At 64.6% G+C, this 13,601-nt stretch overlaps 1 protein-coding gene across 5 annotated transcripts; it reads left to right on the top strand.

Moving 5' to 3' along the window:
• The first annotated feature begins 612 nt into the window (after nucleotides 1–612).
• On the top strand, nucleotides 613–13,388 carry CLK3 (CDC like kinase 3). 5 transcript variants are annotated; one of them, XM_072809656.1, is made up of 13 exons: nucleotides 613–754; nucleotides 3,878–4,029; nucleotides 4,581–4,797; nucleotides 6,662–6,758; nucleotides 7,035–7,101; nucleotides 9,249–9,365; nucleotides 9,909–10,075; nucleotides 10,927–11,021; nucleotides 11,102–11,231; nucleotides 11,455–11,537; nucleotides 12,012–12,091; nucleotides 12,370–12,460; nucleotides 12,977–13,388. In XM_072809656.1, the coding sequence occupies exons 2-13, from the start codon at nucleotides 3,878–3,880 to the stop codon at nucleotides 13,151–13,153; spliced, it is 1,473 nt and encodes a 490-aa protein (XP_072665757.1). In that variant the 5' UTR covers nucleotides 613–754; the 3' UTR covers nucleotides 13,154–13,388. The 5 variants fall into 5 exon arrangements, with proteins under 5 accessions (XP_072665757.1, XP_072665756.1, XP_072665758.1 ...); XM_072809655.1 differs by lacking the exon at nucleotides 12,977–13,388 and adding an exon at nucleotides 12,793–12,970 and having other exon boundaries at nucleotides 637–754; XM_072809654.1 differs by lacking the exon at nucleotides 613–754 and adding an exon at nucleotides 762–822.
• The last annotated feature ends 213 nt before the right edge of the window (nucleotides 13,389–13,601 follow it).

Genomic DNA, 13,601 nt, shown 5'->3' on the forward strand with positions numbered 1-13,601 from the left:
GCCCGCACCCGCGACGCTTCATCCCCCGTAGCAAAGAGGCTCTCACGGCGGGGCCGACCGCGCGGCCTGGGCACGGGGGGCGTCGAGGGCCCGGCCGCGGCCTCCTGAACCCGGGCCCCGCCGCACCCGGTGCCGCGGCACACGCAGAGCCGGGCCGGTCCGCGCCCTCGGGCCCGGGGCCGCCGCGAAACCGGGCGGGGCGGGGCGGGGCGGGGTGGGCTCCGCGGCGGGCCCCACCTCCCGGCCCCCAGCGCCCGCCGCCGGGCCGGCTCCCCGGTCGAGGCTCGGGGCCTACGTGCGTCGCGACACGCGGACGGCGGACCGCGGCCAGGGGCGGCCTCTCGGTCCCCCGGAACCAGTGCGCACGGCGGCGGGGCCGGTCCCCCAGAGCCTCCGAGGGACGGGCTAGAGAGGCCGGTTCCCCCCGCCAGAGCCTCCGAGGGACGGGCTAGAGAGGCCGGTCCCCGCCCCCCGAGCCTCGAGGGATGGACTAGAGAGGCCGGTTCCTCCGAGCCTTCGAGGGACGGGCTAGAGAGGCCGGTCCCCCAGAGCCTCCGAGAGAAGGGCTAGAGAGGCCCGTCCCCGCCCCCCAGAGCCTCCGACGGACGGGCTAGAGAGGCCGGGCCGCCGGGCGGGGCCCGCCGAGCGCCGCGTCACGCGAGGGGCGGGGCCGCGCGGCGGAGGCCGAGCCGGAAGCGGAAGAGGCGCTCGGAGCGGGGAGTGGGGCCTAGCCGCAGCCGGATCCTGGGCCACGGTGAGTGCGGGCCCGCGGCGGCGGCGGGGGGTGAGGCGGGCGCGCCGGGCGCGGGCCTCTGGCCCCGGGTGGGTCCCGGCCCCTCCTCCTCCTCCTCCTCGGCCCGCCCCTGGCCGCGGCCCCGACCTCTCACCCCTGACCCGCGGCTTCTCCGGAGGGGCGGCCGCCGCAGACCGCGACCTCCGGGCCCCGCGGAGCCGGTGCGGGTGTCGGGCCGCGGCGTCTGAGCGCCGGGCGGCCGGGAGCGGGGTCCCCCCGGGGCCTGCGCGGGCCTCGGACCCTCCCGCGGCCCCTGCGCGAGGCCTGCAGGCTCCTCCCCGCGCCGCCCGGAGTTGGATCGCGGTTGAGGCCGGCCCCCCGCCCGGTGCGGCGGTTACGGGGAAGGGGCCCGGGGCCCGGGGCCGCAGGGGCGCCAGGAAGGGACGCGAGCGGGGCCCGGCGGCGGGGGGAGCCGCGGATGCAGCCGCCGGGGGAGCCGCGGGGGGAGCCGCTCCGGCCGGGGGAGGGGCCGGGCCGGGGCGCTCGGGGGCTCGGGGCGCGCTGGTTCCGGGCGCGGGCGCCCCGTTGCGGAGCCGGGGAGGGAGCTGCCTGCGCCGGGCCCCCGTCGAGGCGGGGCTGGCGGCCTTCCAGCTTCCCTCCTCCGTGCCCTTGAAAAGGAGGAGCGTTTCCCTCGGTGGCAGCGGCTCGGAAGGCGGCGGGTTTGAGGCCGCGGCGGTGCGGCGGCGGCGGCCAGAAGCAACCGGGGCGCTGGTGCGGCGGGCCCGGGAGCGCAGAGGCGCCCGCCGCTGCTCCGCTTGCCAGCCCGGCCTGGCTTCCTTTACGTGGTCTCCCTCTTCGCTGCAAGAGCAGAGCCTCCTGGACCTGACTGTGACCCCTAAGTAGCCGGCTTGCTGGGGTCTCAGAGCATCCGAGGTCGTGGATGAGGACGGTAGACGGGGGCATCTTGCTCCCAGCGCTTGGGTCTAGCATGCGTTGAAGGAGAGGCCACCTGCCCTGGATCCCTTGTGCGGTGCGGGGAGCGCTCCTCCTTGTCACCTCCTGCCAGGTGGGCCGGCCGGCGTTGTCTCCAGGGTTCAGGTGTGGTGACCAAGGCCTAGCGTGACTTGTGTCAGGTCCCGAGGCCACAGAGTGGCAGCACTAGGATTTAGTTGGGGTTTTTCTACCCAGGGCTCTTTCTCCTCTTGGAAGAGGCTTAAAAAATATATTGTTTCTGTCCTAACATAGACTCGGAGGTGTTACCTGGAATCTTTTTTAATCTTGCTAATGAAAGGCTGACTTCAGTAAAGCCATTTGACATAAAAGCAGGTATTGTCGAAGTGGCATAATTAAATCCTCGCAGAGCCCCAGGAGGGATGGCTGTTCCCTCGTTGCCAGAGGAAGTCGAAGGTCAGGGTAGTTGAATAGCTTGCCCGACGGCAGGCGCACAGCTGGCAGGGGCAGTGTTGGGATTCCGGCAGATCTGAACTTGTGTTCGGTTCACTGTGGTGAACATGGGTGGACACACGAATCCTCCAGGTCCCAGGAGGCAGTCTTGGGGGTGAGGTTTGAGGTCGCAGCGCTGGGGCAGCATCAGCCAAAAGTAACCACGGGGCGCAGGTGTGGAGGATCGCGTCCTCCAGCTCTGGTGCTTCTGTCCGCCTGGCCACCAGAGCATGCTCCACGTCACTCAGGGAGACGTGAGATCCTGCCCTCACCCCATAACTTGGGCGCCTGGCCTAGGGTAATTGCAGGAAAACAGTGAAACATTAGTCAGCTGGTCATCAAAACAGAAAAGCAATTTAAGCTCTTGGGGAGTTGTTGGTGATTTCACATAGTGTTTACCTCCAGGGGTTGCTGGGGCCTGGGCCTCCAGGTAGATAGGGGAAGAGCCTGCTGGTGGGGAGACGAAAGCAGCGATTTTCTCAGGGTCCTGGAGAAGTTCCCAGGGATTTAGTCAGACACGCCTGGTTGCCCTGCTCACCCACGAGGAGCTTGTTCAGACCCTTCTCATGAGATGGGGCAGCTCTGGTGGCTTTGTCCAAATGTGCTTGACCAGGCAAGCCTGGGACTGACCACCACTGGAGGTTGGCTAAGGCCCAGGAAGGGGTTGGGAGGAAGGCCGGCGACAGTCTCTGGCCCAGCCTCCCGACGCAGGCAGGGCTAGGTTTTGGGTGTGGGTGGAACAGGGAGTTGGCCTCACAGCCGTCTTCCTCAGCTGCTGTCTGATCCAGCCTGGCGATCTTCTGTGGCAGGTCTAAGTCCCACTGAACAGGGATGGCGAGGTAAGGGCCCTTTTGGCCTGCCTCCAAGCGCACAAGCTTGCCACACGCTCAGCGCCCCCGGCTGCTCCCGAGAGGAGCACAGGAGAGGGGACAGGAGCAGGGCGTCTAGACAAGGGGCACGTCCAGAGAGGCAAGGCACGGCCTGCCGCGGCACCGCAGCGGGTCAGAGGGTTCCAGGGGGTCTTGGGCTCTGAGGATGCTGGCGTCGGTTTACCAGTGCTGAGACGGAGTACGGAGTAGCAGGGGCTGGACGGCCCCCAGTCGGCGCGGGCTAGGGCCGGTTTGTGAGACCCTTTGCGTCGCCTGCTCCAAGGGCAGGTCTCGTTTCTGCCCGTGGCTCCTCACACTGACATGTGGTCTTTGCTCCCTTGAGTGAGGTCCAGTTCAAGGCCTCGGCCAGGCAACTTGGCCTCAGACTTGAGGGCTTTCACCCTTTGCTCCCGAGTGTTGGCTCCCTGCCAACCGGCCTGTGACTCTGGCCTCTGGCTTGACAGACCAGTCCCTTCTTAGAGCCGCACCGACGGGAGGCTCTCCTCCCCTTGGCCTTGGTCGCCGGGGAGGTGCTCCCCAGCCCCCCTTCTGTCTCGGCACCTGTGCCGGTCCTCCGGGTGTCCCCGGGCACTCAGGCCCCCAGGCCCGCGATGCTGCGCTGGGGAGGCAGCTGTTTGTTCGCTGGCAGAGAAGGGTGTTGCCCGTTGTGTGCTGTCTGACCAGTGTGACCTCAGAGCTCTTTTTGGCTTCATAAACCCCTGGGAGGGGCTGCCCCCAAACACAACAATGGGCCTCTTCTCCAGGAGCGCCTCGGCCGAGCAGCCCCACACCTTGCTGCCCACTGAGCAGGGCTCTCTTTCTCGTGGCCTAGATGCATCACTGTAAGCGATACCGCTCCCCTGAGCCAGACCCGTACCTGAGCTACCGATGGAAGAGGAGGAGGTCTTACAGTCGGGAGCACGAAGGGAGACTGCGGTACCCGTCTCGAAGGGAGCCTCCGCCCCGGAGATCTCGGTCCAGAAGGTGACAGGGGCCTAGGTGGGAGGAAGGGGCCCCATCCCTCGGCGGGCTGGGGAGACAGCCTGGAGGCTGCTTTGGGGCCGGCCGCCTCTGCCCCTGTCCCCCGCCACACACGCCCCCCATCTCAGCTGTGTTCCTGGGCCTGGGGCTCACTGCTGTCCTGCTGCCCGTTTCCCTGTCCTTGAGCCTTCCTTCCCAGACGTGTTCCCCATTTTCTAGGCCAGCATGTCCCCTGCTGGCTTCTGAGCTTCCCTCAGTGGGGTTAAGAACGTAGCCTCCATCCCTTCCAGAGCTGGGTCCCTGGTCCTGTCTCAGTGGGCGTGGGGACCCCCGAGGCCCTTCATGCCACTCACCTTCCCCGGAGCTCTGCCTCCTGCCGGCAGCGTTGGGCCTCATGCACACGCCCTCCCCTCCCCCCAGGTCTACATGCCTCTGCTCCAAGCCTTGTGAGCTCTTTTTGGGAGCCTCACCACACATCTTTTGCCCAGAAGCAAACCCCGGGCCCGTGGGAGGAAAGCTCCCATCTTACCAGTGTTCCCGTCTCCCTCTGGCAGCCACGACCGCCTGCCCTACCAGAGGAGATACCGGGAGCGCCGTGACAGTGACACGTACCGGTGTGAAGAGCGGAGCCCATCCTTTGGAGAGGACTGCTATGGATCTTCACGTTCCCACCATCGTCGGAGGTCCCGAGAGAGGGAGCCGTACCGGACACGCAAGCACGCCCACCACTGCCACAAACGCCGCACCAGGTCTTGTAGCAGCGCCTCCTCGGTGAGTGGTGGCCAGAGTGTGCTGGCTGGGGCTTAAAGGCCTCCTGTCTCTCTAGCCTTCTCTCAGGCTGGCTGGTCCGGGTGAGTACTGCCAGCCCCACGCACGCGCATCGGGTGTGCGTTCATGTGTGTGTGTCTGTGTCGTCTGGTCCAGGTGCAGGGCTGAGTAGGAGGCCCGGCCGCTCCGTCTGCTGGCCCGTCGGCAGTGGCAGCGGGGGGCTCTGGTTCCGGCGCTGGCTGGCCCCCGGCCTGTCTCTGTCTACACGCTGCTCTGGGCACAGGCCACGTGGTGCGAGTGGCCAGGGACACTTAGGGAACCTGATAGGGCTGCTGGTATGTGGTTTGGAGCTGCGCGGCCTGGTCCTTCCCCACCCCGGCGTGGCCCACACACAACGAGCTCTCTCGGGTATGGACAGCACCCACCTCCGAGGTCTCTCTTCTCCACACCCCTTCCCGGGGGCCTGAAGGCTGGAGCGCACACGGGTAGGGAGGTCTGCCTGGCAGCTCAGACTGCGAGTTGCCCTCTGACCTGCAGCCAGGCCCTCTTCAGCCTCGCCTCTTCCCGGGAGGGGCGGTTGAGACCAGGAGGACGTGCTGCCCATACGACGGGCCACCTGACCAGGCGGCTGAGCGGCCTGCGGCCCAGGCCTTGTCCAGTTGCGGGCCACCTGCCAGGAGCAGGGCCTGCCAGTGGTGGTAGCGCCCAGGTCATCTAGATCTCTGCCGAGCCCGGGAGTGCACACGGCCCTCGGGCCCCTGCGAGGAAGGCCACTTGTGTGTCTGTCAGGTTATGTGCTGTCTTCTCTTCTCCTCCCCATCCCTCTTCCCTCCCGCCGGCCAGGAGGCCCCCCGAGGAGTAGTGGTGCAACCGGTGCAGGGGCCAGGCATCTCTTCTGCTCAGCTTTCCTGTGACTTCCTTGAGTGGCCACGGGTTGAGAGTTGACCGCGGGCAGCCCGCGTGGCCCAGTGGCCTCTGTGCACATTGCCACGTTCTGCTGCAGGATGGCGGTGCAGGTCTGCAGCTCTGCTGCTTCTCTTTTTGGTGCCCCGTGTCATCACGAGGCTCAGGATGGCCTGGCTTGTGAGTATGGTGAGTGCCAAGGCCAGGGCAGGAGCTGGTGTGGGGCCTGTGTGGGCCATCGTGGTAGGAGGGCGACCGGCCCAGAGGATCCCGGGCTCCTTCCCTGCTCGAGGCCGGTGGCACGAGGGCTGCCGACGGAAGGCCGTTGCTGGTGGCGATGTGAAGTCTGGCCACGGATGCCGTCGGGGGCAGGTAGCAGCTTGGCTCTGTGTGGCAGCTGTCGGGCATGTGCAGGGCTGCGTGTGCGAGCGGAGGCAGGCAGCGACAGGCTGGGCGTTCTGCGGTGGAAGCCAGAGCGGCCTCTGACCATTCCGGACGATCGGGCCTGGGCTGAGCCGGCCACCTTCTTGCGCCGTTCTCACTGCGTCTTCACCCCGGCTGGATCCATCACGGGAGGGCCCGGGAGGGGGACACTCGGCGAGAAGGGAGTTGGGACCGTGGCTCTGCGCGTGGCCTGGCCCCTCCGCAGCAGAGGCTGGTGGTCTTTCTGAGCGTTGGCGGCGCCCTTCTCTTAGATAATGTCCGAGTTTTCTTTACATACCTGTAGCTGTTTTTACTTTTCTGTTTTTGAAGTCAGTTTGTGTCTTGACGTGTCCCTTGCAATATCCCTATCGTTATATATGCTGTGTGCCTTATGAAATGCTGGGATCTGGAAAATCCAACCAACCAACCCACCGGCTCCTCACCGTCTCCACCTCTGCCTTTGACTGACACCTCAATCTGTCAATCGGAACCGCCTACCATGCGATTGGTCGGATGGCGTTTCGGGGGGCGGTGCATGCAGAGAAGCCAACAGAGCAGTAAGCGCAGCAGCCGGAGTGTGGAAGATGACAAGGAGGGCCACCTGGTGTGCCGGATCGGCGATTGGCTCCAAGAGCGATGTACAGCCACCTTTCGTAAAACTTTACCTCTCTACTTTCTACCCCCTTGTTAGACGAGACCTCTCCTGCCCGGAGGGGCCTCTAGTGCGCGTGGCGCCTTTGCGGGGCCACCAGTAATTGCCTGAATGACACAGACGCTAGCAACTTCTGTTTTTAAGAGTGTAGCAGTGAGAGACAAACCTTTTTTGTTTTTGAGAATTTGAATGCTGTGAACTTGCAGGAGCTGCCGGCCCTCTGCCCTCCAGGCCCTCATGCCCTGCTTCTTTTCTCTCCTAGATGAGATCGTGGGGAACCTGGGCGAAGGCACGTTCGGCAAAGTGGTGGAGTGCTTGGACCACGCCAGGTGAGCGGTCGTCCTGGAAGAGCTAGCCTGCGGTTCCTGAGGGTGGCGGCAGTCCGAGCCCCCGTGTGCTTTCCGAAGGGCGGCGCCATAGCAGGGTGCTGGCCCGCGCGTGTCGGGCTTCTGCTGCTCCCCTGGAATGGGGAGAAGTTCCGGGGCTCCACAGGCACGCGGCATCCCCGCCCAGGGGCGCTGCTGTGGTGGCCGTGACATCTGCACGGGGCTGGGGCCCTGGCTCTTCTGTGGTCGGGGTCGGCTTCCTGCCGTCCCTGCGGGGCCTGAGGACACTGCTGGGCCGAGAGCAAGCGCGAGCCCGCCCTCTGGGGCCTGCCTGAGAGGCTGGGCCCGTCCCTATTGGGAGAAACAAGACTTGGGCTCTCACCTTGCGGCCACTGCCGCCTCGGGGTGGCCAGCGTTGACCGTGGGTCCTCTGAATGTGTTTGGGTGGAACGGGGTGATACCTGTGTGTGTTTGGGGACCTCTGGGGAACCTTGCTGCCTTCCAGATTTCATGCCCCTCCACCTTAGTCTGGGAGACCGCCTCCTGGGCGCCCCGTCTCCCTCCCTTAATGGCAATGTCATTGGTTTGGTGCTCTGGCTCCCAAGCGCGTGTGACCGTGCTGTCTCATTGGAGCTGCACGCTGCCTGTTGTGACCTTTCCGCTGTAGTAGAGGTGAAGAGAGAGGCTCAGGGTTTACCTATATCCCCCGATTGTCGAGTGGTGGTGCTGAGTACCCCCAGACGGGGCTCAGAAAGGACGGCCGCCCTGTGGCCTCCACATAAGGTGGTGACAGCGACTAACAGGAAATCTCCTGGGCTCCCAGTTCCAGTTTACAAACCCCTCAGACCCAGTGGGCCCAGGTTAGGACTGGAACCAGAGGGCATAGGGACACGTAGGCCATACTGTGACCAGATACGTGCCAGATCTGCGAGCTGGGCACATGGGGGCAGCTAAGCTCTCTGGGCTGTGCCACCCTGAGTAGATAGAGGGGAGGTAAGAGTCTGAAGTCACTAAGGGGCAGGCACAAGGCTCCCGGAGTTCCTGGGGGGTCCAAAGGGAATTGGCTGTGGGGTTGTGAGGAGGAGGTAAATTCTTCCGGAGAGGAAAGGGGGGATCCTCCGAGCCATGGAACCCTGGCAGTGGCTGCCTGGGGACGTGATGCGCTCCCGGTGTTGAGCATCAGACTGCCATTGAGGGATCCTGCTCTAGGAGCCTGCAGCAAGTGGCCTTTGCCTACCCTCAGGATCTGGGGAAATGGGATAGGGAGAGAAAACCAGTGTGTTCTCCAGAAGATGCCTCTGCCCTGGGACCTGTGAGCCTTCTCTTAGGCACCAGGGCCAGCCTTCCAGAGGCCTCAGGGGGCCACGTCCTTATGAGCCAGAGCTGTCTCACTCTGGTTCCCCATGGGCTTCTGAAACCGGGGTGTCCCTTACGGATAGCTGTCGTCCCCTGCTCTGCTGGCATTCTGCGGTGGCCTGCCGGGCGGGGCTGGGGCTGGGACGCCCGGAGCAGGAATTCTTAAAAGTCCTCACTAGACACTGAAGAGGCCTCCTGGCGCTCTGTGGTCTCGGGTAAATGCTGTGGCTGGTTGGTAGGCAGGCTGGGGTGGGGGCTGGAGTGTAGCAAAGGGCCCCGGGGACTTGCGGTGAGAGGACCCTGCTGCTGGCACCCTTACCCTCTGGCCAAGGCTTCATCCCATCCTGGAACCCCCACTCCAGGGGGAGCTGTTTGCCCAGCCATGGAGAGGCACTTAGGAAGGTCAAGGGGTGCCGCAAGGAGGTTGTGGCTGGGGTGGCCTGGCCAGGTCAGGGTGACTGGCCTACATACAGGCTGGGTCACCGAGCGGGCTAGGCCTCTACTCCACTCTCGCTCTCCTCTGGGAGCCCGAGGTGGCTGCCATCGGATAAGCCCAGGCTAGCAGGGACTAACAGACGCCAGGGGACCTTGCTGCTGGGAGAGCGAGGTGTGGCGTTGCCTGCGGGCAGGCCGGGTGTCGGGTGTCTGCGCTCTTCTGAGCGGGTCCTGTTCCTGGAGTCCCGTCCCGAAAGCTGTGAAAGCTGTTTGCCAGCAGTTGCCGGATTGGGGTGGAGGGTGGGGGGAGGGGCTAGGGACCTTCTCGTGAGAACCCCTGCTTCCTTCCCGGCTCCCAGAGGGAAGTCTCAGGTTGCCCTGAAGATCATCCGCAACGTGGGCAAGTACCGAGAGGCCGCCCGGCTAGAAATCAACGTTCTCAAAAAAATCAAGGAGAAGGACAAAGAGAACAAATTGTGAGTGTCAGGAGGGAACAAGGGGGAAGCTTCCAGTGGGGATGGCGTCCTCAGCCCTGTGGCCTGGACCCCCCCAGCTGTGTCCTCTCCCTACCCATGGAGCCGGGGCAGCTGGGCCAGCGAGTCCTGCTGGTGGAGCTTGGGGTTGCCATCCAGGTCCCCCCATCCATCCTGTGCACTGAGGCAGGCCTCCCAGGCCCGCTTCCATAAATAGGGGCCCGTGGGTCACGGCAGGGGTCAGGCAAGATGCGCCCCCAAACTGTTGGGCCCCCACATGGTCAGAGAGCTCCAAAGGAGAGCCAAGAGCCACTCTGGCACACGCACGCTGGGTAGTCCCTTTCCTGCAGACTCGGGAAGCTCAGGGGGGCTGGAGAAGGGATGCGCCATTCCATCTCTTCCTGAGGTGCGGGGATGGTGGCTGGGGCAGGACAGCTCGAGTCAGACCCCCCCGCCCATAGCTGCCCCAGGGGCAGCGACCAGCTTGAGCGAGGGCCGGGGAGCCAGCGCCACCGAGGCTGAGCCCCGCGCACCATTCTCCTCCAGCCTGTGTGTCTTGATGTCGGACTGGTTCAACTTCCACGGTCACATGTGCATCGCCTTCGAGCTCCTGGGCAAGAACACCTTCGAGTTCCTGAAGGAGAACAACTTCCAGCCTTACCCCCTGCCGCACGTCCGCCACATGGCCTACCAGCTCTGCCACGCCCTCAGATGTAAGCGTCCACGCTCCACGCGCCAGCCACGTGCGCCCGCCAGCCGACCTGCGGGGCCCCGAGGGCTGAAAGGCCTTCGGGTAGGACTCTGGGGTAGGGGGCTCCTGAGCCCTCCCATGCCCTGGGCTCTCAGGCAGAAGGGGGCGCAGCTCCAGAACCAGCCCAGCCACTAGGCCCCGCTCATGCCTGTGGAGGATGGAAAGGCCGCGGCCCGACTCGTAGGCCCCACGCACACCACGCTGCAGGACGTGGTGGTCGGCACGGGCCGGGCTCCTGCACAGGTGGAGGGCGGGCCTCAGAGCTAGGCTGCACGGGGTCGGCTCAGGCAGAGGGCACAGGACGCACACCCGAGCTGGCCGAGGGGACCTGGCACGTGATGTCGGGGAGGAGACAGGAGCACGAAGTGGCAGGTGCCACCACTGGTGGGGCGGGGGCTGGAGGAAAGAGGTGGATGTCTCCCCCGGGCTGAGGAGCAGCTCCAGGGCCGGCCCTGGGGTGGTTGCTGGAGTGTTCTGTCTCTGTCATCTTGATACTTAGTGACTTTTTCCCAATTTGCCCCTGGCCCGCCGCCAGTACCGCAGCTGGTGCTGGGGAGAGAAGCCCCCCCCCACCAGCTGACGCTGCAGCTTCGGGGAGACGGGCCGAGGAGGCCGGGCCTCCACCCAGGAGGTGGAGGGAGGTTCTCTAAAGGGAGGGTGTCCGTGCCTGCCCCTCTGGTGAAGACTCGGAGCCAGGCAGGGCCGCAAGCACAGAGAAGTCAGGGAAGCCCGGCCGGCCTGGTCTGCGGCTGGCGGGGGCCCGAGGGCAGCCAGGTTCTCAAGGCCCGGCTCCTTCCGCCCTTGCCTCCCCAGTTCTACACGAAAACCAACTGACCCACACAGACTTGAAGCCAGAGAACATCTTGTTTGTGAATTCGGAGTTTGAAACCCTCTACAATGAGCACAAGGTACGGGTCGGGAGAGGCAAGACCTGCTCTGGGGTGGGTCACCCGCTGGTCAGACTCCTGACCCGACTCCCTTGCCTCAGAGCTGCGAGGAGAAGTCGGTGAAGAACACCAGCATCCGAGTGGCTGACTTCGGCAGTGCTACCTTTGACCACGAGCACCACACGACCATCGTGGCCACCCGTCACTATCGCCCACCTGAGGTGATTCTTGGTGAGTGACCGTGTGGCCCCAACTCTGACCACGCGGAGGCTTGTTGGGAGGGTTAGGACTGGAGGCAGGGAGGTGCCCGCCACCAGCGGCCTGTGTCCCTGTGGGCGCTGACTGGACCTCACCGGGAAAGGGTCTTCTCTGGGTTTGGGCAAGAGTCCTGCCAGCCGGAGGGCAGCTGACCTGTGACCGGAGTCTCCTGTTCTCTCCCCACGCTGGCTTTCAGAGCTGGGCTGGGCACAGCCCTGTGACGTCTGGAGCATCGGCTGCATTCTCTTTGAGTACTACCGGGGCTTCACGCTCTTTCAGGTGAGGCCCCCCCCCTGGTGCAGCACGTGGGCCCTGCTTGGGCAGGCTGCAGGGGCTGGGTTGGGCAGCCCTGCGACCACCCACCCATCGGCACAGGTGGGATGCCCGGGCTCCTGAGGTCGGCGTAGTGGAGCGCTTGGCCTCCAGATGGAGGACGGGGCGGGGGGGCACAGCCTGTGTGAGGGTGCAGAGAAGGGCAGGGCACGTTCCGGGAGGAGTGAGCAAGGGAACTGGAGACAGGTGCTCGCTGATGGACGGGTCTGAGAGGCCCTGGGGCACGAACTTGACCCTGAGAGAAGGGGCTGGCGGCTGCCACCGGGTCAGAGGCCAGGACTACTGCTCACTGATGGGTTCCCATCTCGGGGGGCAAGAAGACACTTGCCCATCTTTTTTTTTTTGGTCCGTCCCTTACCTCCTGTGAGGGGCTGAGGCTCGCACTGAGCCTTGCTTGCTCTATTCCCGAAACCCCAACAGACCCATGAAAACCGTGAACACTTGGTGATGATGGAGAAGATCCTAGGGCCCATCCCGTCACACATGATCCACCGCACCAGGTAAGGCCCTGGTGGCAGCCTCCGGGCTGGCCGTAGGCCACTGGCCAGTCTTCCTGGGACGTCGTGGCTCCCCCAGACTCCTAGCAGCCTTCCCTCCCGAGCACCACACTGCGTGACCTGGGAAACCACCCGCGCACACATTCCCGCCCTGCTCGGTCAGGCCAGCTAGGATCCTGCACCTCGCTTCGCGGCCACTCCCGACTGCCACTGTCTTCTGCGACCTCCACCCATGACTTGTCGCCCTGCCACATCAACCCCTTCTTTTCTTTCACTTTCAGGAAACAGAAGTATTTCTACAAAGGGGGCCTGGTTTGGGATGAGAACAGCTCTGATGGCCGGTATGTGAAGGAGAACTGCAAACCTCTGAAGGTCAGTTCCTGGCTTCCCCCAGCTCAACTCCTGCCGAGGAGACCCCAGGCCCTGGGCAGACACAGCAGAGACAGGCCGGGCAGCTAAAGGCTGCCGGGGGCTGGCCGAGGGGCCCCTCCCCACAGGGTGGCTCTGGATGTAATTGGGGAACCACCAGAAGAGCCAGATGTCAGAGACCTGCTGCCTCCTGCCCTCTCTCCTCTCAGTTTTGGGAAGAACTAGGCGGGGCTGAGGGGGAGGGAGGACCTAGACATGGCCCGGAAGCCTCTATCAACGGCATTCGGTGCTCGGACCCGTGAATTCTGCAGAGGTGATCTCTACCCACCTGTCAGGACTTTGCATGCGGGGGCAGAGGCACCGCGCCAAACGCTCTACACAGGCGTGAAAAGAAAGGAGCCGCTTGCTGTCAGGAGGGCAAAGTAGTCCTCCAGGGAGGCGGCACTGCCGCCTCAACCCGTGCAGCAAGGCTTCCCACGAGCCTGCCGTCACACTGAGGCGCCTTGTGTCCCTGAGCAGAGTTACATGCTCCAGGACTCCTTGGAGCACGTGCAGCTGTTTGACCTGATGAGGAGGATGTTAGAATTTGACCCTGCCCAGCGCATCACACTGGCGGAGGCCCTGCTGCACCCCTTCTTTGCTGGCCTGACCCCTGAGGAGCGGTCCTTCCACACCAGCCGCAACCCGAGCAGATGACAGGCGTAGGCCACCGCAGGAGCCGGAGAGTGGGACGGGGCCACCCGGCCTTTTCTCCAACCCCCACCACCGGGCCCCGGGGCCAGAGCCACCCAACGAACAGTGCAATGTGAAGGAAGGCAGGAGCCTGCAGGGGACGAGACTTGACGCCCGCCCAGCTGCCAGAAAGCACAGATTTGCCCCAAGCTATTTATATGTTGTAAAGTTATAATAAAGTGTTTCTTACTGTTTGTAACCCCTGGTACCAGTGTGTCCGTCTCCAGGCTCCTTGCCATCCCCACTCCCGGCCTTCTTAATAAAGTCTTTCTTAGCAGTTCAGCTTGTGGAGAGCTAAGTAAGTGTGAACTGGGCTGCCCAGAGGAGCGGGGTGCCCCCCCGCCCACGCCCCAGGCCCTGGGGAAGTGCCCTGAGGTGCTGGGCCCGCTGGGGCCTGGCTGGGCAGTAGCCA

This window comes from Canis lupus, chromosome 32, assembly GCF_048164855.1.
Source record: "Canis lupus baileyi chromosome 32, mCanLup2.hap1, whole genome shotgun sequence".
NCBI classification, from domain to species: domain Eukaryota; kingdom Metazoa; phylum Chordata; class Mammalia; order Carnivora; family Canidae; genus Canis; species Canis lupus.

What these genes read in the sequence shown, in the direction of transcription:
- CLK3 (XM_072809656.1), top strand. Translation starts at nt 3,878, where the DNA reads ATGCATCACTGTAAGCGATACCGCTCCCCTGAGCCAGACCCGTACCTG. An exon ending in CGATTGGCTCCAAGAGCGAT is followed by an intron (nt 6,759 to 7,034) that starts GTACAGCCACCT and finishes TTTCTCTCCTAG; the next exon opens with ATGAGATCGTGGGGAACCTG. An exon ending in GGGGCTTCACGCTCTTTCAG is followed by an intron (nt 11,538 to 12,011) that starts GTGAGGCCCCCC and finishes AAACCCCAACAG; the next exon opens with ACCCATGAAAACCGTGAACA.